The sequence below is a fragment of the Triturus cristatus genome, chromosome 7, assembly GCF_964204655.1.
Source record: "Triturus cristatus chromosome 7, aTriCri1.1, whole genome shotgun sequence".
In the NCBI taxonomy this organism is placed as follows: domain Eukaryota; kingdom Metazoa; phylum Chordata; class Amphibia; order Caudata; family Salamandridae; genus Triturus; species Triturus cristatus.
The window spans coordinates 307,970,385-307,995,168 of NC_140590.1; the positions used below are offsets into that span (position 1 = coordinate 307,970,385).

The following is a 24,784-nucleotide window of genomic DNA, read 5'->3' on the forward strand; positions in this document are numbered from 1 at the left end:
TGGGCCATATGTATGAAACTTTGGTTTTGCGATTCTCAAATAGCAATTTTTATAGAATCGCTATTTGAGAATCGCAAAATGCTATGTATGTAGGATTTGCAAATAATTTTGCGAATCCTTCATATTCTTTAATTGCGAATTGCAAATTGCAATTCGCAATTAAGGAATACCTCCTCATTCATTCCTATGGGCCTAGAGGCCCATAGGAAAGAATGGGAAGACATTCTCAATTCGCGATTCTCAGTTAAGGAATACCCTCTCATTTATTCCTATTGGCCTAGAGGCCCATAGGAATGAATGGGAAGACATTCTCAATTTGCAATTCTCAATTAGATTATCGCAAATTGAGAATGCAATTTCAAGTGTGCCAGGGTGTCAAAAGGACACCCTGTTGCACCCCTGAAATGAGCATGGGTGCACATGTGGCGCACATACATGCCTTAAGGGCATGTGTGTGCGCCACATGCCACTTCAAAAAATGCAAAAATATGCATTTTTGAACGAAATCGCAAATTACCACCAACCTGTAGTTGGTGGTAATTTGCGATTCCTTATGGCCAAATTGCACTTTTTTGGTGCTTCTTACATTGCATTTAAGGAATCACAAAATTTGCGATTCCTTAAATGCAATTTCAAAATAAAGAATCTCAAATTTTGCAAATCCTTATTTTGCACGCAGATTTGCCTTCATACATACCACTTAGCAAAATTGCGATCGCAAACGCTGAAATTCGTCGAATTTCGGCGTTTGCGATCGCAATTTTGCTTGATACATATGGCCCTAAGATCTGTAAATATAGGAGAAAATGGTAGAGTCTTGTTCATCTGGGTGTTTGTGGTGCCACAGGTCTGTCAGAACTAGTAACAAAGAATTGTGTGGACGTATTATTTCGCGAAGTGTCTTTAAATAAACCCTTTTAGCACGTAAAGTGGGTTTTGTGTATTTATTTCACCTTTTACTTTCAACGTTAGTTATATTATGTACATAAGAGACATTAAATCATTTCACAAGGAAAAGACATACATTATAGTTCGACATTCCATCAAATCATAGATACAATAGAATTAACACTTAACAAATACATAACAAAAATCTATGGCAAAAATTCATTAGCCACATGAATGACCAGTCCTTAACTAAGAAAAGAGACACTAGCGGTGCAGACTTATCTCCAATTTAGATCACTGCAACCTGCTAGAGCTAGCTAGTCGACAATAAGATTGCAACAGGCTGAATGCCTTGCTTACACACTGTATCCTTCCCTGGGGTTGTAGTGGTTGTGGCTAGCTGTGTGTGGTGGTCGACGTGTTTCTGAACCCTATTATCATTTAGGGGTTCTCTTCAGAACCAGGACTTGGTCAGTCTCTACAACGTAATGGAATATGGAATATGTAAGTATGAGTTTAGACTTATAATTTTCCTACTTCAAATTCCACTCTAAAATCTATTCTTAACTTTCTAAAAAGAGAGGTAAGTTGTTTGGCGTTCAATAACCCGGTGAGCTGCACTGTTCAATGTGCTTGTCTGAAAATAATAAGAATAACTTAGTTAATAAAAGCTGTGCCTTAAAGGAGCGTGCCTCATTATGGAGTTAAAAAGTACCACTTGCCTTGTGACTTTCTTCAAGATCACTAGTTCACTGAAGTTCTATTCTCTGTATAATACACGTAGTCCAGAATCAAGCGTGGGAGCGGATGTAATCGCTTCCCACGGTGTATATTTGCCTGCCAATACATTAAAATGGGATTTAAAAACTTGTGTTCAAGTTTTACAGTCGCCATTCATCAGGAAAGCCAAAGGAGAGAAAATAACTCACTCGGAAGTATTTCAAAGGCTCGCCCTAGTAGCAGCAGAGAGACGGGGGCATTTTCATGCTAAATGTTCAGCTTCTGCAATTATAAGAAGTCGGAACAACTATTTAAATAAAATAACACATTGCAGCACTTGGCTCTATCGAATGGGCGCTCGCGCCCGATTTTAAACTTGCCTGAGTTCCTTTCAGAGTTTACAAGTGTCTTCTCTCTTCCGATTTCGTACGTGTGGCATCTTGCTAATGCAGAAACAGGATCCAGCGTTTTTTAAACCTAACTAATGGAGTGCTACCAACCAATCAGGTCACTTGGTCTGCGCTAGGCATTCTGGTAAATGTAGTTTTGTTTATATAAGGTTGAACAAAGTATGTACTTAATTAATAATAGAACATGGCAACCTATTTCAAATGTTTAAAAACATGGCAATTCACAGTCTGTTGACTTCAGACATTTCATTCAGTCCACTGAGGGCCGTATTAAAACGCATAATAAGGTAAGCCTCTTTTTGAAGTAATGTCCTTTCAAGGTCTCCACCTCTCGGGTTCTGTTTGATGACACTTAGGACTGTCCATCTAACGTCCCTTTCTGTATGTTTGAGTGCTTCAAAATGTGCGACCAGAGGGGCATTGGCCACCTTGTTCTTAATCCTGGATCGATGTTGGGTTATTCGGTGTCTGATCTCTTGTGTAGTTTTGTGTATGTAGATCAAAGAACACGGGCAAATAATTGCGTAAACCACATTCCGGGACTTACGGTTAGAAAAATCATTATGTTTCCACCTGTCATTAGTGATGGTAGATTCTGTGCCTTCTGTGGTGGAGCTGCAGGCTTGACAATTTCCACATCTATGGTGGCCCACAACTGGAGGTAGGTTCACGAAGGACCGCAGCGATTCTGTTTTTTTTGGGGGGTCATCCGATGCCCTGATTAGATGCTGCCCGATGTTGACATTCTTTTTTAATGCAAATAAAGGAACCTGAAGGTCCTTATCAATGTCCTTTATCAGATGCCAATTTTGGCGTACAATTTTCTTCAAGGAGTTTGTGTGAGGACCATACGTGGAAACACACACAAGGCAAGTCATTGGTTTTTTGGGTTGTTTCATAAGGAGAACCTCCCGTGGGGTATACCACACACGTTTACATGAGTGCTTGAGTAGTTTAGACGGGTAACCCTTCTCTTTTAATTTCAAGGTCAAAGTCTTAGAGTGTATTTCATAATCTTCCTTGCTTGTAAAATTCCTGCGAACACGCAAGTATTGTCCATATGGCAAGATATCTTTAAGGCTTTTTGGGTGATAACTTTTGAAGTTAAGGGCCGTATTATTGTCTGTGGGCTTTGTATATAATGTTGTGATCAATCCAGATTCAGTGGGCCATACCTCCACATCTAAGAATGTAAGGCTGGTAGTGCCGTGAGCTAGGCTGACTTGTATGTCCGGATTACGTTAATTCAACCAGTCATGGAATCTCTTAAGTTCATCTTCAGTACCAGTCCAGATGCACCAAACATCATCTATATATCGATACCATTGTGCCGCGCAATGGTCGAAAGGATTGTTGTTATAGATGTATTGTTTTCATACTGCGCCATATAGAGGACCGCCATCTCCGGAGCGAAGGGGCATCCCATGGTGGTACCTTTCACTTGAATGAAAGAATCAGATTCGAATTTGAAGTAGTTTTTTTTCAGTGCCAAAGAGGCAAGGTCCACAATGAATTGGATGGGGATACGGTGAAGTCGTTCTCTGCTAAGTATGATTTGAGAACTTACAATGCATCTTCCTGAGGAATTGCATGTATAAGGACACGACATCCAGAGTGACTAATCTGGGTTGGTCCGGGTTGAAATCAAAGCCCTCAACTTTATTGATAAAGTCGGTTGAATCCCTTAAATATGATGTTACATTTGGCTAGAATTCTTTCAGAAATACATCTACGTATTTTGAGATGGGTTCAAGAGCAGAGTCACACCCAGTAACTAGAAGGCGACCCGGGGGTGCGGTTGGATTTTTGTGAACCTTCGGGAGGAAGTAAATCACATTTGTCCTTGGGTATTTCTTTATAAGGTACTCATGTTCTTTAGGGCCTAAAATGCCTACTTCTAGTCCTTCATCAGCAATGCTTTTGATTTCATTCTGGATCTGTTTGACAGGGTCTGACTGGATCTTCCTGTACCATGTCTGATTAAAAACATGTTTTCTGCCTTCTTCCAATTAAGACTCTCTTGCCCAGTCCACCGTTGCCCCACCCTTATTGGCTGGTTTGATAACCACTTCTTTATCTTCTTGGAGTTCCTTAATGGCCAGTCTTTGAGGGGGCAGACATATTACTCTAGACAAACGCCTTTTTGGTATTTAAATGGTTAAGAGAAGAAAGGACTGTTTGTTCAAATATAACAACATTTTTGGGAATGGTGTGGGATGGAGGACAAAAGGTAGATTTATTCCGTAGTCCAGATACTTCCATCATGCTTGGTAGCTCTTTATTTTTAAAGAAGATGTGCAATCTGATCTTTCTAAACAGTTCCATGGCTTCCATTTTTAGATGGACCAGATCTTGTTTTTGACTAGGAATGAATTTTAAACCAAGCTCTAGCACTGCTTCTTGTTCCGGTGTAAGTATTTTCGGAGATAAATTAATAATTGAGGTTTTTTTCACGATTTGTAGTATTGACGCCTGGTCCGCATCTCCCATGGTTGGGGTTTGTATCGCTATCGTTTCTGCTGTTGGCCAGCCCCTAAAAAATAGTTGTTGTTCTTTCGCTGTCGGTTAGAGTGGGATTGCCCTTCTACTGGGTCCGAGTCCCCAGTGGAGTCCGATGAAGATGTTTCAGAAAAAGTCAGAAACTTGCGCCTTGATCTACCTCGGTTTTCAGATAGAAACCTGCGGGAGTCCTCTCCCGTGTAGAAGTCTTCCCTCAAGTATGGATACACCGTTTACAAGTTGAAAGATTTTTTGTCACGTTCAAACTTTGAGTTCTTGAAGTTGATTGTATTATCTTTGAACGTCGCAATTTCTTTGTCACTTTTTTATAATAAAGTTTTGGTCTCAGTGACTGAATGATTGTCTTTAATTGACTGGATGAACTGTTCAATTTCATCGACTTGTGTGCGACAAAGTCTTTGCGCGGTTTCGATAGAGTGCACCATCAGATCTCTACTGCACATAGTACTTATAAAACTAAAGCCCTTTTTATATTCCGGGGCTTCGGTAAAAATCACAGGGACATTCTTTATCTGAAGTTCCCATAGGATGGTACCAGCATTCAAATTTTCCAAAAGGAAGTATCCGTGCAGTTCAGTTCTGATCTGGTTTTTTTGTCATCTTATACATTTTTCAGACTCATTCTGTCTTTTTGCTGTTGTGCTTAAATGTATAGTAGGAATTAAGCAGTATGGGCTATCAGTCTAATAGCCAGCATGAAGTTGGTCTTATCTGCCTAAATGTGCATAAGTCACAAAAGTGCCTTCTCTGACTCTTCCATAGCCAGGAGGTCAATCTTCCCCTTGAGGGGAGTCACCTCCCCTTGATCCTTCAAGGAGCCCGCTTGTTTGTGTCGGGCAGATACTGACATAAGATCAGCCCCCAGAAACACCCTATAAGGCTTGAGGCAGAGTTAAGCCACCTCCACTATGCATTGCCCCCGAAACACTGCCTTGAAGGCATCCCAAACAGAGTTTTGAGCAAACCACATTGTCCCTCTGGAGGGATGTATTGACTCTCCAGGGGGTGTATCTATTGGGGGTCTTGTAATGCTTCTCCTCCCAAACTACCATAGGGTGAGACCACTATGGAGCAAAAGGAGACAGAAACTATTATTTCTAGAATGTCAGCAGTTTCCCATGTAAAGTCAATATGGGAGTAAGATCTGTAAATATAGGAGAAAATGGTAAAGTCTTGTTCATCTGGGTGTTTGTGGTGCCACAGGTCTGTCAGAAGGCTGTGGACATCATTCCCTGTAAATATCTGTCATGTGGATATCTGCCCAATTAGCTGTTTGGGACTAAGTCAAAGTCGCCTACCCACAAGAGGCTAGAAGTATCTCCCCTCCTCCCCTATTTGTGTGAGCAGACACCGAAGGTACTGATCCTATCCATGATTGGGGGCATAGACATTGAATATGTTTAAGGGACATGTCAAACATAGCCCTTCCAAAAAATATATAGCGCCCCTCCTCCTTATCAATAACCACCTTTACCACATCAAGGGGGAAGTCTTTGTATATGCTTATCATGACTACCCTTGTCTTAGTAGAGACAAAGAATTGAGTGGGGTATAGTTCATTAAGTGTGGGTTAGCTTTTCTAAGGTGTCTTTCCTGAAAGCAAAACATATTTGGTATCATGTTTCTCAGCTCTGTCCATATCTTATGGCATTTCACTGGGGAGTTTAGGCCCTTAACATTCAACAATAACAATTTTTCTATTTGTGCAGTTAACAAGTGGTGAAAGGAAGGCTGTGAATAGAACATGCAACACTCCCCTAGCGGTATAGTAGGTGCGGAGTAGCCCAGTGAGATTTCTGCTTATAGTGACTGAGATATCGAGTAGAACAACAGTTAGGATAAAGGAGCACCCCAACCACCCCAATAGCCTCCCCCCCTGCCATGTCTTCCACCCCACTACAAAAAGGATTCCATCAACAACCCTTGAGAAAGAGAGACTAGATTGATGATGAGCTGTGTCATGGTCTGCTTTCCACCCTGCAGTCACCCCGCCATCCAAGAGGCGCAGCTTCTTTCCAAGCAAAGCATCCAGAATCTCTGTTTGGCCCAGAGAAGTTTGTCGCAATCGAGCATATACCAAGGTCTGGACTATCAGTACTTCTCACTTTCTAATCCCATTCAGCACGTGTGGGTAATCAGCATCATGTGAAACATTGAGCAGAAAGGAACTTAGCTGACTCCACACAAACCAGGCAAAGACAAAAACCCCAGGTGCTAGAAAAAATAAGCATCTGGAGTAGACTTCCGTCATGTTCAAGAGCTGGAAACGCCGAGATCATTTGCATGTCGTTCATATGGGTGCTCTTGGTTTTTCCTATTGGTTTCTGGCCACTCCTTTGTTTTTTGTTGTCCTCTTCGCAGGTGATTGATGGTGCTCCTGCTCTGCCTCCAAAACATCTTGAGTTCCCTCCGGTGTGCATATCATGTGGACTTAGCATCGATCTGGAACCACAGGGCAAAGGGGAAGGCCCATCTGTAGCGAATTTGTTGCCTGTGCAATTCAGCTGTGAGGTGCCCAATTATTTTTAATGTCTCTGGCCTGACCCCTGTAAGGGTCTTGGTGCACCGACTCTGTGTGCTTGTATAATAGGGCTCTCATAGGTTTCACTCTCCTTGAGGACAAAATGAAACAGGAACCTGTAAAATTGGATCACATCATCACCCTCCTTTTGCTTCTTCACATTCCGGATGCAGATATTATTTTGCCTGGATCTATCGTCTAAGTCGGTGCTCTTTTCCGAGCGCATTCTAACTTGTGTGTCTAATTTTGTGCCAGAGTCTTGAAGTTTCTTGAGTTCTTACCTCATGGTGAAGATATAATTCTCATTGGTGGCCACACGATCCCCCTGGGTTTGAAATGGGGACATCCATCAAGCACAAGGCCAGGTCCACTTTCGGGGATTACATCTGGGTAATCACCATGTTTAAGATTTTGTCATGGAGGTCTCGCAGACAAGATTGCACATCATCCTTAGATCACGCATGCCCATCCTCACTCTTTTCGGAAGTCATCGCTGATCCTGGTGAGGGTGATGCTGATGTAGGCATTTTTGGGGACCCACCAATAGCATAAAGGTTGTGCCCTCCCCCCCCCCCCCCACAACAGTCACCAAGTTTTTATTTCCTGTGCTGGTTCTTGCTCACAGGCTGACACAGGTGACTCCAACTTAACTAGTCAGCCCCTTCGCGATCATTGATATCTGGGGGTGGGGGGTGAATTAGGGGCCCATGCTCTCCCCAACAGTCCTTAGGGCCCAGGCTTGTACTTCTATGGCTGGTCATACTTGCAATGAGCCACAGTGCTGGACGGTACCCCCGGTCCCCGCAGCAGGTGGAGTGAATGCTTTCAGGATGACCTGGGCTGAGATATCCCTCTCGGATCATCTATCAGGCTCCCAGACAAACAGGATAATTCCCACTGACCCTCAAGACTCCGGCCCGCTTCACCAGGGTACCCTCATCGCCGTGCTGATAGTCCACTGCCTTCTGTTTCAGCATGGGCCTGCCACCATCCTCTCCCTTTTAGTTGTAAATATTCCCCATTTTCCAGCCACCCCCTATACTCTTCAACATTTACTACTAAAAAGTATACGTATGTGTTCAGACATCTGCGCAGTTAGGGCGGAACTCTGCTGATATAAAAGATAGGAGAGATGAAGGTGGAGACCTCTAGGTTTGGTAATTGCATTTTGTGGTACATTAGTTGTACTATTGTAGGACTGCAAGAGTACTACAAAATGCAGTTTGTGAATCAGAATCAATATATCCCGTCCTGGATTTTTCCAGGGCAATTCATTGTTATCAAATGTATTGGTTATTTGAATCAAATGAAGACTGTAACTCCCAGAATGCACTGATTCCATAAATGAAACCTCTGAAACATACCATGGAGCCCAGGCTAGATGTAGCAGGAGCAAATACCTAATTGTTTGCTTCTTTTCGTGTTCCTGGTTTCAAGCAAACTAAAGGCTCGAAATGCATCTTGACATTTCACAAAATGAAAAAAAGCTAAATTCTACACTCATTGGTTTGAGTCCCATTACCTGATTTACAAAAGTAAACTCACACTTTTGTGTAAGTTTGCTATTTCTTTTTTTGCTATCTATAAACTCTGAGTTAATAGTAGGTTTACGACTTCAGAAACTATCTTAAATTATTATTAAAAGTTTTTGCCAGTTCAGAACAAAATAGCATATGGGGCACAAGTGGTGATCATTTTATTTTGCTTTACTATCTACATATGCATAAGATATTTGAAGGTGCATTATTCCATACAATGTACCACTATAATGCATGGTTAGGTAGCACATAGAACCCTGCTTCAGCTGGAGTGCATTTTACCATCGGGAAGTTAGGTGATGGTGTGGTTCCTATACCTACCACAACAAATGCTGCATTTTAAATACTCTCTGTACAAACTGTACTTCTTTTCTATCAGTGTCTGTGGTCCATCAATTGAAACAGTAAAAACTGTATTAGCATTTGAGAAAGGCAAACTCCATCCCTGACCCATGATGCCTGTATACCAACCTTCTCAACCAGAAAACCCCATTATCCCATTTTGTATGTTATAAGCTATAAATAAGGCTCCCATGTTTCTGTTTTACTGATTTCTACAGATAAATACAGATAGAAAACAATTTTTGTATTTATTTGTAAATATCGATGAATACAGAACATACGTTTTCCTTTGGACGATATAGTGAAGGTAAAAAATGTTAAAGACCTAATGAAGCTTAAATAACTGCGAGAAGAGCTGTTTAAGCTGTTCTATGATGCAAGTGGTTTCAAATTACTGTATTGTTCTGTAAATGGCCAAAATCCATTGAAAAATCATACATAATTGGGGGAAGTGCCCTCAAATGCCGAATAGAGCTTCAAAAGAAAGACTTCACTGTCAAATAAAAACTGAAAGTAGATACCCTCCAAGTTAAAATCTCAAGGTTTGAGTTATTTATTGTTGCTGGTTTTGTGGTTCCATCACTCATTTGACGGCTTGCCTGTCGACACAGCCCAGATGCTCTCACCGTTACAGAAGGAGGAGTGAAGGGCAGGACAGGAAGTGAGCAAATAGTGAGGCATCGAGGGGGAAGGGATGGCGGTATGGGGGGCCACCTAAGAAAAGAAGGATAAGACAGGAATGGGCATATTCACAAGTCGATCAATTTTTTGGCGTTACAGCAGCTTTTTTTTTTATTGCCCTATTTACAAGTTGCCGCCAATTGCATTTATTGGCACTTTTCCAGCGTAAATGTGAATTTTTAAGATTGCCACTTCTGTTAGCGGCACTTACCTAAAATGAGATGCAAGATTGGCGTTTCCATGAAATAACTGCTGCTAAACACACTTCGCGACATTTACAAGGAAATTTCGGTACCACAATAACCCCCCAATACTGCGCTAACTCAAATTAGAGGCTGTTTTTTAAGGCCAGAAAATAGCTGTTCTTAAAATTGGTGCAAACACTTGGGCCCACATATAAGCAGTCTGGGTGCTGGACCGCGCTACAAGGAATATTGCTACGCTGCCCTGCCCCAAGACAAAAGTTCAGGAATGTGCCCTATCAATAAGACAGGGTGCATTCCTGGGCCCCATTCATGAAAAGTGTTGCATCACTGTTGATAAAACAGTGATTGGACACTTTTCACTGCGCCCTCCTTGTGACACCATGGCTGCACAATATTTACTGTACGGCGCTCCATGTCACAATCAATGACAGATATGTCTGGAATCCTAACGTATCTGTCAGCACTGAAGTCACGCATTGCTCCAGTTGTGTTGCAAGCATGATGCAACTCCAGCAATGAATGGGGCTAGCCTGTCCCTATGGCACTGGGTCACCCTTTCACCTGCCATGAGGCAGGCGTAAGGTTTTAACACAGTGGTGTCCTAAAATTGTCGCAGTGAAATCTGATAAATTTCACTGTGCCACTCCTGTGAGGCTTTGTTTCTGGGGAAAGCACACCATGCATACATCATAACTGATGCAGCTATAATGTGGCACAGGGCTTTACGTTATGTTAGATATGTTATGTTAGATAGTTTGTAAAGCGCGTGAATCACCCCCGAAGGGGTCTCTTAGCGCTGGCAGAACTGTGCGGGGATGATGTAAAGATGTCATTCTGTAAAAAGGGTGGTCTTTAGTATCTTTCTGAACCCCAGGTAGTCAGAGCATTGTCTAAGCGGGAGGGAAAGCTGATTCCAGACCAACGGTGCTTGGTAGGTTTAAGGTTTCTCGTAAGCCTGGGAATGCTTCAGACTCGTACATACACGGGTGGGGGTACATCTCGTACATACACGGGTGGGGGTACACGGGTGGGGGTACGGCTCGTACATACACAGGTGGGGGTACGACTCATACATACACAGGTGGGGGTACAACTCGTACATACACGGGTGGGGGTACGTCTCGTACATACATGGGTGGGGGTACACAGGTGGGGGTACGACTCGCACATACACGGGTGGGGGTACGACTCGTACATACACGGGTGGGGGTACGTCTCGTACATACACGGGTGGGGGTACACGGGTGGGGGTACGACTCGTACATACACGGGTGGGGGTACGACTCGTACATACACGGGTGGGGGTACGTTCCGTACATACACGGGTGGGGGTAAAAAGGGTGGAGGTATGACTCGTACATACACGGGTGAGGGTACGTCTCGTACATACACAGGTGGGGGTACGTCTCGTACATACACGGGTGGGGGTACACGGGTGGGGGTACGACTCGTACATACACGGGTGGGGTTACACGGGTGGGGGTACGTCTCGTACATACATGGGTGGGGGTACGTCTCGTACATACACGGGTGGGGGTACGTCTCATACATACGCGGGTGGGGGTACACGGGTGGGGGTACGTCTCGTACATACACGGGTGGGGGTACATCTTGTACATACATGGGTGGGGGTACACGGGTGGGGGTACGTCTCGTACATTCACAGGTGGGGGTACGACTCATACATCCACGGGTGGGGGTACGACTCGTACATTCACGGGTGGGGGTACGACTCGTATATACACGGGTGGGGGTACGACTCGTACATACATGGGTGGGGGTACATCTCGTACAGACACGGGTGGGGGTACGTCTCGTACGTATGCGGGCACATGTCTCCATGGTTGGTATTGAAGTTCGCTCCGGACGGTCTTTTTTCCATACGGGTGTACATTCGGACGGGACAGATCGTACTTGCGCGCTCGGACTTCATTTTTCCGATTTATACGGATAATCGTCCGGGGACGTGTCGGACACTTTTTCCGACCCCAGGACGTGTGGGGGATTCGTATGGACTTTTTCCCATACGAATCGTACTTGCCAGTTTGTACGGTACTTGTACGATTCGTACGGAAAAAAATCCGGATACGATTCGTACGGGGAAAATTTTTCCAGGATTGGAATCGGCACCTATATTTCTATGTTTAATTAATTTTTTATTAAATTATATTTATTAATTATTAATTTTTAACATTGTGAAATATATTTCATTATGCTTATTTTATTTATAAGTATTATTATGTTTATTTTACATATTCTTTATAACAAAAAAAAAACGATATTTTTAAAAACGATATTTTTGACATCTATATTTTATTTTCGATAATTTTGTACTTACCATGTTGTAGATAGGATGTCGATATTCTTGACATCGATATTAGTGTTGCGATATTTTTGTAGGTCGAATTTCTGACCTTCGAAATTTTGTCAGAGAACCACATAGAACGCCCCTTTCACACTGTCTAATGCGTGAAAGAGGCACATATTTACAAGTCTATAAAAAGTCACGTAAAGTGGCTTTGCATGGCCTTGTAAACATGCTGTGGCACATTGCGCAACCGGAATGTCAAACATGTGACGTCATAGCGTTGCAAGAGTGCTGCACGGCCCTTGGATAATCGAAGAACTCCCACAATTCATCCTTGGCAAGGTCAAGACGTCATGGACCTCATACCATTGCAGCTAGAAGCACCAAGGACACCACCACCCCTGACATGCATAGCTCACCTGGAGAACTTCTCTGTTCCCTTTGGGTGGTGACTGGACTTGACCCCTCTAAGTGCTGACCTCGGTTAAACGGAACTTAAGCAATAGGAAGCTGGAGACCAGGGGCCACCGAAAGTCGAAGACTCTCCGGAGCTGTCTGTAACCATGGAAGAAGGAGAGACGCACAAACAGTCAACATTAAATTAGGCTATCTGCCATCTGAGGAGACTCATCCAGGGGCTGCACGGACTCTGCACCAGATGACCACGTCACAGTAGAGCCCACGTCGCTTGGGGAGCATTCAGGGGAAGTGTCAGGATCCTGCCTCTAAGTGCGATTGCGCATCATCGGCGCTACATGCAGCTCCTTCTGCCTTCTTGTACAACCTGCTGCAGATTGGAGTGGCTTGCAGTTGTGACAGGTACGCCTGGTCTTCCTACACCTTCCCCTACAACTGGCTCCATGAATGGCAGCTTGTTGCGCAGACCCTTCACTCCCTGTCCGCAGCACCTGGTGACCAGTAGATTGCAGCCAGATCCAGCACTGTTCAGTGGCACCAATGTTTTGTGTATCAACATCTGAGATCACTTGCAGCCTTTACAGGTAAAGGAGGGAGAATTTGATGCCCAACTCTCTGAGGCATCACATAACCACGAGAGACGAGGCCCTCTCCCTCTGCACCCCCGTGGCATACTCGGAGAAGAAAATAACTGGCGTCATCCACTTTCGCCTCCCCAGCTTGCGTACCTCCCTCAGGCCAGCCTCACAATCCCCGTAGGAGGCAGAAGAGTAAGGCTTTAGGACCTGACCTCAGCAACATATGGCTCGCCGGCACTCGATGGGCCTACTCCACAATGAGGAATGGGGAGAGTCCACCTGCTGTTAGTAGGTCACACAACCATGTCTCAGTATATGGCATTGAATCAGCCCCTTCTGCTCCCCCGGGCAGACCCAACACCCTCAGGTTGTTATGCTGGGAGTGGCCCTCCGCATTCTCCACTGATCTTTCCAGTGACTTCACATGTGCTACACCTCCAAAGCTGCGCTCAGGGTACTCGGAGGGACTTTGGCAAGTTCTAGCTCAATGTTGTGCAACTTGCGAGTCAGCTTGCGAGCTCCAGGGTGAAGTGTAATGTGATTTTGTCTAAGGGGCCCTCAATGGAAGTGCTCGTTTGTTTGAGGGAGGTACCCGCTGTGAGTACAGAGTCTAGTTTGGAGTCCAGGCTGTCCACTGTCACCTGCCCTGGCGGCCAGCGATCCCCAGCCGCTCGGTTCACCAACACGGAGGAGCAGCCAAATGTTGCTGTCGCCGCCACCCCCGTCTGTAGGCCAGCCATCGCTGCGCCAGATGCCCAGGCACTATGTATTAAATGTGGTACAGTGTGGCCAGCCGGCCCCTCTCCTCCAATGAGGCATATGCTAGCCAGGAATCTATGTTTGGTGGCACCGATGGGAATCCCAAGTACACCGAAGAGCTCACTACCAGGGGCGAGGAAAGGCAGCACTACCCGGTCGCCTCCTCGGATCTAATAGTGGCAACCAGATTCCATGTCCCCCAGTGCCCCAGTGAGGGATGACAGATCAAGAGGCGCACCCAAGGGCCTTGGCCTGAACTGACCCCGATGCCCCTGGCACCTGCCGCCACCAACGGCCGATATCAGCGACTAGAGCCAGTTAGTGGAGTCCCCCACTAGTCTTGTGAGGTGCCCTCAGTGATGTTGGTCAACCGCAGCACAGGTTTGCTCAGGGTACAGTGTGCACCACCCACTGGTGCTAGGCCTGGGTCTAGCTCGACCCCTGGGCCTCCTCCGCTCCGTGTCCCACCTTCTCCTCACCTGGACATCAACACCAGGGCTCAATCAGCTGCGCTGTCTCCGAATTGGTGACTCAGCCAGCAGGAGCCTTAGTCAGGTGGGATTTCACAGGCCTGGATACAGCAGTCGCCGCCAAGTCCACTGGGGAACCTCTCTATGCAGGTGATATAACAGGGCCCCCCCTAGGCATGAAGTTACAGAGCTCCCACCACATAAGTTCAGCACAGCTCATGGGCCCCACCCTCCACAGCATCTGGGCAGTGCTACACCCTCCAGCCTGTGATGCAGAGAAGCGAGTCCCAACATTGGCAATCTCCTCTATGCACCCTGGTGTGTTATGCCATGCAGACCTCCCTGCATTGGTGCGCAGGAGTGCCTCTACCGATCACCGCTATAAGGGGTACCAGGCGGTCTTCTCACACAGGTCAGCAATGTGTCTCTTTGCGACCTGCCAGACTTCGCAACCAGGTAAGGGCAATCGCCGACACCTCAATGTCTATGGCCACGGGCCACAGGCTTTGGCCCGACGTGGCCCGCCTCCACTGTCAGGCCGCAGTGACTCCACTGACCCGCTGCCTCCCACTCTGGGTCTCAGACACAGGCCCAGCGAGGCCTCCGGTCCCCAGAGACTGTCCCCTCTTCCAGGCATCGGCTGCCATGGTGTTTCCCCACTTTTCATCAATGAGGCTCTGATTCTGCATTTTCTCTTCCCCTGTGACTCTGGCTGGTCATCCTGGCTGTTAGGAGTTTAAGGGGGGGTTTTGATCTGTGCTGAACTTGACCCTTGCTGCTCCATTCTGCATTCCATTTTTTTTATTTGATGTTTTTCATTAGAGGTGTATTTATAGGCTATTTTTGCATCTAGAGGTTGAAAAGTGACGTTGGGCTGAGTAGTGAATTTTTTTGCCCCTAATTTAAATTTCGTCACTTTTCTCTCTCTAACGTCAATTTTTGTAACGCCTTGATGCTAGTGTTAGCGGCAGTTTTCACAGCAGCTAGCTGATACTATCGCCATGTAGCGACGTATTGTAAATACGTTGCCAACATGGCGATAGTTTTCGGCGATAGACCTCATTAAAAAAATTGCTGGTAACTACCGCAAAAACTGGTTAGCACTAATTCTTACAAATATACCCCGAAGTCTAGCAGTAGTGAGGCATGGTGGAGGGAAGGGATGAAGGTACAGGGGTGCAATGAGGAGACAAAGTATGGATACTACAGAAAAGATACAGAGGAAAACGTGGGCAGTGTTCGAGAATGAGGCCTAAGGAGAGGGAGTAATGACGGAGAGAAAAGGTGGAGAGTAAAAGAGAGACTATGATGAGAGTGAGGCACGGTGAGCTGAAGGAAAGAGAGAGACAGGAGTGAGATTTGTCAAAAAAGGAGTGCGGTGAGAGTGAGATAAATAATAAGAGGGGCATGGAGGAGAGCAAGGGAGAAGAGTTGTAGTTCTCGGTTTCATCGGAAGGCAAGTGTACTGGTCCTAGGAGCAGAGCAAGAACTCATGCCTGCTAGAGTTACATAAAATGTCAAAAGAATTTCAAGTAACAACGCTTCTTCACTGAAATAAATGATGTCACTTGAGCGACCGTTTCGCAAACAGATAACATGTTTTTTGATTTGTTTATTTTAGATGTACATGATGACGACAAGACGGACAAATCAGGTAATTCTAAAAGGAAATAGTACACAAAGAATTAGAATCATTATTCTTTGTTCTCCTTGGAGGAGGCATGATTTATGAATCATGTCTCAAACTAGTTTGCCTGGAGTGAACTCAGACAAAGAGTAATATTTTTTTTACCTACAAAATGTTATTTGTTTTTTCCGTAACATACAACATGTCACATTTTAGAAAGAACCCCCCCCCCCTCTCTCCCCTTTCCCAGGCCCCCTCCCTCCCCAACCTCCAATGCATACTCGGTCGCATGAAAGGGAAATAGAAAGGAAGATCTCTGCCTACTCAGTTTTCAGCCGCCTGGAGTCATACATCACAATACCTTACGCTTCATTTAGTCGGGGATGGCAGTACACACATGCATTATCTCAGGCACTGTTTAGGCGAAGGGATCTCAGAGATCTAGGACAGCCATACCCCATACCCTTTGTCCGTAAGGTAATCCAACAGCACTTGCCACTGCTATCAAATTTATGGGAGAGCCGGCCTAGCTCCCAGGACAATTTCCCCATTACCATTAACATCCAAAGCTTTTCCGCCCATTCTTGCAGCGTTGGCACCGTCAAGGACTTCCATTTCAGTGCCAAACTTTGCTTTGCTGCTAATAACACATTAGTAATACATCTCCAATGGAATGTCGGTAAAACAGCAATCTCAACCAGGCAGTCTGAGGACTAGTCTCCTTCCTCGACAATTCCTTCCTCGTCTCCCCATCACTCCACCTGTTGCCTGTCCCCCTTCAATCACTGTTCATAACTTACAGTACTTGTCCAGCACCTTCCTCTCTTTTCTCCCCATACTTCTGGCCTTCCTTGGATCCCCCTCCCTCCCCCCCTTGTACAGCACCCTCTCCTCTCTTCTCCACGTACCTTTGGCATTCATCTAACCCCCTGTCCTCCCCCCCCTGTTCAGTCTCTTCTCCTTTCTTCTTCCCTTACCTTTGGCCTTCATTTGACCCCCTTCCGACTCCTCAACCTTCTACTCCTATTTATGATCTCTACTCGTCCCCTCTGTTCAACACCAGTAAAAATATTTCTCTTCCCACCTCTGTTTTATCATCCTCTCCTATCGCCCACCATCTTTCCCCACCTTCTACCCTTGCTCCCCAACTCCCCACCCATTCCCCCACCCCTCCCCTCCCTCCTTCTCCCTCTGCACTTCCTCCCTTTTCCCCCTTCCCCACCTTGCCCCGTCCTCCCTCACTCCCTCCCATTTCCCGCTCATCCATCCCTCCCCGTCCTCAATCACCCTCTGCACCACCTTCCTTATCCCATTCCCCCACACGTCCCCCCTCACCCTCCGCACTCCCACCCTTATCCATCAAGCCACCCAACACTCCGTGCTCAGCTCTCCTCTCCCTAGAAAATAAATTTGATTCTCTCATCTCTTCCATTTCCCAGCTTGTAGCGTCCATCTCACTTTTAAGCGCCAAGATGTCCCCCTTCCCTAATACCGTCCCGAGGAGTTCCGTGCTCCCGCGCCCCAATAAAGCAAACCACAGTCTGTCCTCTACAGACATCTCCAACTTACTAGCCAGCTACAAGACCACCAGCGTCACTCCCCCTCTACCTTCATCTCCCATTAATTCTACGCAGTGCACTATTCAGACCATCTCCTCTGTCAGAACCTACCAGCCTCCCTCTTACCGGGCACCCTCATGCAAGAATCTTATCCCTATCTCCCTTAACAGCCCTAACATCCCCATCACCAAAACAGTTGTGTCAGAGCTGCACTGCTTGCTCCACAACTGCAGATCTGCAATCAAACACAAATTGGAAATTTCTAACATTATCACCCTCCAGAATCTTGACATGTTCTTTCTCACTGAGACCTGGTTTAATGACTCCTCTCATACTTTGTTTGATCTTCAGGTACCCACTGACTACTCTATCCTCAGGAATGACAGATCAGACAAAATTGGGAGCGGTGTCGCTATCATCTTCAGGAATTCTCTTCAAATGAAAGCCTTCCCTACCACCCTTTTCCGTACATTCGAATGCCTATCCCTAGAACGTCAAATACATCATGGCTCACCCTTTAGATTCCATGCCATCTACCACCCGCCCGGTGACTGCTCTTCCTTTGTGGAGGAACTCACTGACTTCATCAGTGACCAATTTTCTCAAAGTGACAGACAGATCCTCCTGAGTGACTTTAATTTCCATTGGGGCTCTTTGGAAGACTCAGCTGCCAACAAGCTTGCCACCTTTCTCTCAGCCGACGATCTCTTCCAACATTGCTCGGAAACCACTCATTCCAAGGGCTCAATTCTGGATCTTGTTATATCCAAAGCAGACCTGCTGACTACTGCTTCCCCCATCCATGTAGACTGGTCTGACCACTTCCTCGTTCCCTTCCGTTTTTATCTTTCGCACGTTATAACTCTCAGCCAACCTAAAAGACCTACTACCTGGTTCCACAACACTAAAAACATTGATCTTGACACTTTTTGTGACTCCGCTATGCGGTCACTTCCTAGACTTGACCCTAACGTGGATGTCAACGCTCTCACCACTCAGTGCCTCTCAGTCCTAGCAGTTGAAATCGACAATGTCGCTCCACTCCAAAGTAAAAGGAAAAGACACACCCCCTCAGCACCTTGGTTCAATAAAGCTCTCTACAATGAAAGGAAAAACCTTATAATCCTGGAGAAACATTGGAGAAAATCTCCTTCTACCTTCAATCTCTCTCTGCTACGTTTAGAAAGATCCAAATACCACAACCACATCTTCCATGAAAAAGCATCCCATTTCAGATCCCTCCTTGACTCAGCCAAAATCAGACCCAAAAAACTTTTTGACCTCATCAAAAACCCAAACTGTTCTCCCCTAACTACTAAGCCCGAGGACTCCACAAAGAAAGCAGCAGATTTCACCATTTTCTTTGATGAAAATGTCAAAGCACTGGTGGATCAAGTCGCCCACCCCACCCCCTTTGAGGAGCGGAAATCCTTAGTCACCTGGCAATACTTTGACGTCATCTCGAAAGATGACCTCCTCAAATGCATCCTTGAAACCAAACCATCCAACCACTCTTCTGACCCCATCCCTAGCATCATCGCCATCGATTTCTACACCCATACTCTCTCTTACTGGACCGGGCTAGTTAATCTCTTCCTCAGTCAAGGCTCCCTCCCTGTTGCCCTTAAATCAGGACAGGTTACCCCTCTTCTAAAAAACCCTCCGCTGATGCAACCGACCTCAACAACTTCCGCCCTATCACCAACCTCCCTTTTCTTTCGAAAATCACTGAAAAATGTGTTGCAAAACAACTTTCCCTACATATTATGGACAATAATCTCCTCGATGTTTTCCAATCTGGCTTCATCCAAAATTGCAGCACTGAAACAGCCCTGCTGCAAGTGATTGATGATGCGTTGCATATACTCGACTGCTGGGAATCGTGTCTTCTGATTCTTCTAGACCTCTCTGCAGTCTTTGACACTGTTAATCATAGCACCCTCCTCAACACTCTTCAACAGAGAATGGGATTGGATGGCACAGTACTCAAATGGTTTTCCTCTTTCCTCTCAGACAGATCCCAAATGATTAAGATAGCGAACAGTCTTTCATCTCCATTGGCTGTAGGTCAAGGTGTCCCTCAAGGTTCTATCCTGGCACCCACTCTGTTTAATCTCTACCTGGAACCATTAGGGAACCTCCTAAGCAAATCTGGGATCCATTACCATATTTGTGCGGATGACACTCAAATCTACCTCAAGGTGGCTTCCGCACATGCTCTCTCTTTACTCGACTCTACTCTCAACTCCATCCACAACTGGATGTTAGCTGACCAACTCATTCTAAATCCCGCCAAAACTGAATTCCTCCTCCTCTCGACCTCTCTCTCACCTCCTCCTGTTCAATTGTGGATGGATCAGCTGAACCTGCTCAACAACAAACCCATCATTGTCGATAGCCCTAAATCCCTAGGTGTCATTCTTGACAAAAGACTCAACTTAATCTCCCACATCAACTCTATTGCCAAGAACGCACAGTACCAGTCTATGGGGCATCCGTCGGTTCTTCCCCGAGAAAGACTTAAAATCCTTGGTACAATCGCTGGTTCTCTCAAGACTGGATTATTGCAATTCTCTTCTGATGGGCCTACCCAAATCCTACCTCTCCCCTCTCAAATCCATCCTCCATTCAGCAGCTCGCTTCATTTCAGGGTCTAAATGAAGCGACCACATCACTCCTATCCTGTCCTCTCTTCGATGGCTTCCGATCGAGGCAAGATCTATTTACAAAACTGCCTGCATCACACACAAAGCCTTGCACACGTCCTCCCCTCGTTACCTGGCAAATAACTCGAAATTGTCTGGAGGCTCTCGCAATGCGGAAAAGCTTCTGCTTGAGCCCCCGTCTTCAAAAAGGAAAGATCAATGGCGCAATCCTTCTCAGGCAATGCGGTGAGAATATGGAACTCACTTCCCCCATTACTCCGTGCCACCTCCTCTATCCGGATCTTCAAAGCTGAACTCAAATCTCTTCTTTTCAAAGACACTTTCAGAACGAATACTTTCATACTCAGGCCCCTCTTGGAAGTTCGCTCTTCATTGTAAATCTTTATTTTTTCCTGTGCATTCCTCACCCCTGCGTGCTGTGTTGGATTTTGTGTTTGTGTACCCTTCATTCTCAGGCCCCTCTTAGAAGTTCACTCTTCGTTGTAAATGTGTACCTTTTCCTGTACATTCCTCACCCCTGTGTGCTGTGTTGGTTTTTGTGTATGTGTACCCTTCATTTTTAGTCTGTGTAATGTTCTATTTTGGACCACTTTTCTCTTGTAACGTAACTAGTCCTATTGTACAGCGCTCTGACACCTTTGGGTAATGTCCGTGCTTTATAAAAATGCACTAAATAAAAATAAAATAAAATAGTACGATAGTGATGTATCAGGCTTCAGTTGATATTCCACCACTCCCCTGATGTGGACCAGGATTTCTTTCCAGTAGGTCGACAATCTCATACACGACCACCGTGACCAAATATGAATCATGTCTCCCACCCGGTCACAACCCCTTCAGTACAAACCATCAGTCGATTCATAGTTCTGTTTCACTTTATCAGGCGTGATGTGCCAGAGTCATGAGTTTATACATGTTCTCCCTGTTTTGAACACTTCTACATAGCTTCTGCCACTGTAACATGGAGATAGGTTTCCTAGAAGTCTTGACCATCTTTTCATAAATGGACAGTTCATATTTGTGCCCACATCAGTGAGCATAGGGTAAATATTAGTTATGACTCACTTGGGGCCAGTATAGGTCGTGAATGGTTTCTCCAAGGGGGTGAGGGTGCTGTTGGCTGCATATTGATTTGTGGGGTGCAGGGCCCAGTGACGTAATTAGAAGTATCTCATGCAACCGAGTTCCTGTAGATTAGATTCTCGTTTGCATTGGATGAAATCTTTATCAAGGGTTTCCAAGAATAAGTCTTCCAGCATTCTACAGCCATCATTGTACCAGTGAACAAAGTCCCTCGTATAAGCCCCGGGTCAAAAACCACATTACCCTGTATGAGAGTAAAGAGGGAGGGAAGGTAGTCAAGCATTGTCCTCTTGTCAATGAATCTCAGTCCTCCATGGTCAGCTTGAGGATATCAGCTGCTTCGCAGTGTTTGGGTGTGGCATATCAGAGGGTGGTGCTCCATTTCATTAATGGACCATTTGAACAGGACGCGCAGTTGGGCTGACCTTTCAGTATTTTCTAATGTCCGGGAGATCACCCTCTCTGAATGCCTAAAGCTTGCAGAATCATCCTAGATGCCCTAGCCTGCCTTCTGCTCCTAATAAAGAAGCCTATCTTTTGTTGGAGTGTTTTTCTCATGTCGCTTACAGGGACTTTGACTGAGAATGCCTGGAAGAGGTAAAACTGCTAAGGCAGAATGTGTTGCTTTATCGTTGCCACTCTACCCGCCACTATAGATACCAATTATTCCACTATAAAAGTCTGCTTTGACAAAATGGAGAAGCCATGGGTAGCTTGCGGCTTTGAGATGGCGGTGCTGTGACATAATCTAGATCCCCAGGTATTTAAGTTTATTGTTGAGGGCCCAGCGGAGTGGAAGCATGCTGGCAAGTGTGCTTATGATGTCTGGAGTTAGACCCATACTGAGCATTTAAGACTGATTGAGTTTACCTTATTGCCCAACACCCTTTCCATAATTCTAAAATCTTCATGATGTGAGGAATGGAATGTATCTGGTTATTCAGTGTGAGAAGCTTATCATCTGTAAACAGATGGATGGTGTGTTGGTCCCCACCGCCAAGGAGCACGCACCCAATGTCCGTATGCTGATAGGAGCTGCCAAGGGCTCAAAGTCCAACACAAATAGAAGGGAAGATGGATCTCTTCTGATTGTTCCCTGTTAACTAGGACCCGCACAGTCAGAGACCGGTAGCTAGCCAGCACCTAGGTCAGCATCCTAGGCCCAAGTCCACTCTTTTCCAGGACTTGGGCTAGGAAAGGACAGCTGATACTTTCAAACACCTTTTCAGCGTTGAGCAAAAAGATCGCCATGGGAATGCCCAAACAATTGGAATTTCCTATACGGTGTAGGACAAGTATGATATTATCCACGGCCTGCCTAGGCAGGACAAAGCATGTTTGGTCTGGGTCTATGAGGTATGGTTAGTGTGCCTGAAGTCAGTTAGCCAAAACTTTAGTAAAAATGTTGCTGTCATATTTGAGTATTGCAGTGGGTCTCTAGGCCCTGCATTGGTGGATAGGTTTACTTAGTTTGTATATCAAGGTACTGCTAGCCAATGCCATCATACAGGACTGTCAGGGGTCTAACAGGGTAGTCTGTCAGGGGACTAGATGGGTGAGGCCTGGACAAGACTGGATAACTGGGGAGGTGTGTGGTCTCTGAAGGGAATACAAACAAGAGAGTGCCTGAAGGCTAAAAGAGAAGCAGGGCAGAAGCTGAGCTCTGCAGCAGGTTTGCCTTTGAATAGGACACAGGAAGTCTGCAGGTAAAACAAAAGTACACACAACAAGAATGTAAATCAGGGAAACGATAGACAAACTATCATAAATTATAGTTTATCTGCTTCTCTGAAATAATCTCTTTTTGAGACGAAAAGATCTTATACGAAACCAAGAGGCAGATTAATCTCAAAGATCTGGGAGATACCCTGAAGCTTCTATGAAGAAGGTGCGCTGGGTGGTTCTCTGTGCAAAAGGCACAAGCCTTTGAATTTAACTGGCACCCTTGGAAGCAATGAAAATCAGGATAACAATACAAGACAGAAAACAGGGAACAGAATAAGGAATACCAAAACGGAAACTGGATTCAGACAAAAGCAGGAGTGGAATCAAGGTCAGGAACAAGACTGAAATACTGGAAACAAGGCTAGGAAAGATCTGTACCTTTTTTAAGTTTCCCACTTCCATTTCCAGCTTAAAGCCCATTGTCCATGTCCATCCTTTGATGCTACAACTTGACCACAACGCTAATGAACTCCGTTGTCACTGGGACCAAAGGTATGTTTTCTTTTGCCCCATGCATTTTTACATTACCATTACATGCAATTTCATTGTTATGCGTAATACATTTGTGTTCGTTTTACAACTTATCAATGTAAAATGAACACACCTGTATTGAAACTGATTTTTTTTTATGTTGTGGTGGTTGTTGTTGCTGTGTTTGTGGTGCATGTGAGTGTACATTCAAAAGTGTATGTATGTTATGTGTGTACTATGCTACATATACAAAAAGTGGCCTGACACATTACCTACATATATTTTTGAACAACACACATCCTATATCTGTAGTGAGGTACTTGCCAGTCTCCACTTCACCAGGGACTCAGTCCGTCAGAAAACCACCACTAAGACAATGCCAGCACAATGGGGAAATCTAAATCAGCTTAGTGCAAACTCACTGGTTTGACGGAATACTGTTAGCCAGCATTGGAGTCTGCCACGTCGACGGAGGTGCGCCGCTAACGCTACAGTAAACAGTCTGTTGATGTGGGTGGCGGTTCAGCCAGCACACATCTAAATACGACGGGCTAGACTCCGTCAGCTCTATGGATTACTAGTAACCGGCACCATGGAGGGGCAACGGGAGTCCCGCCAAGGTCTAAATCAGGCTCTAAGTATGATAAGTGTTGATGCCTATACTGATAAAAAGGCAGGTTCGCAATGGGCCCTTGTGTTGACATCTAGTGGCAGGATGGCAGAATCCTTACAGGGTCACAGTATGCAAAGTAAAGAATGAGTTGAATAATGAGACCAGTCTGGGCTTAAAGTATTTCTAGAAGTCTTTAGTGAGGCGGTCCGACTCAAAAGCTTTGTCAGGGTGTAGATCCTGGATAGCTCGGGATACTTCATGTTTGGCAATCAACTTTTCCAATCTGTCTCTATTAGCCTTGGAGTACGTGTAGCTGTGCTAGGAAGGCAGTTATCGCGAATTGGGGAGCAGGGTCCCTCTGAGAAGAGACCAGTGTAGAAGTCCCGAAAGGCCTCTAACTTACCCATTTGGTCAGTGATATTAGTACCCCCTGTACCTGCAGCTCCGGACTCATATGTGCAGCAGTATGGGCTATCAGTCTAATAGCCAGCATGGAGCTGGTGTTATCTGCCTAAATGTGCATAAATTACAAAAGTGTCTTCTCTGACTCTTCCATAGCCAGGAGGTCGATCTTCCCCTTGAGGGGAGTCACCTCCCCTTGATCCTTCAAGGTACCCGCTTGTTTGTGTCGGGCAGATACTGAAATAAGATCAGCCTCAAGAAACACCCTATAAGTCTTGAG

The 24,784-nt window shown here is 45.4% G+C and overlaps 1 protein-coding gene across 1 annotated transcript in view; it reads left to right on the forward strand.

Annotated features, from left to right (window-relative positions):
• Nucleotides 1-24,784, forward strand: part of LOC146809528 (immunoglobulin superfamily member 1-like) — a 788,293-nt gene that overhangs the window by 537,635 nt on the left and 225,874 nt on the right. Inside the window, exon 13 of the mRNA XM_085614874.1 lies at nucleotides 15,980-16,012. Within this exon, the coding sequence (XP_085471000.1) occupies nucleotides 15,980-16,012 (33 nt within the window). The remainder of the gene's footprint in view (nucleotides 1-15,979; nucleotides 16,013-24,784) is intronic.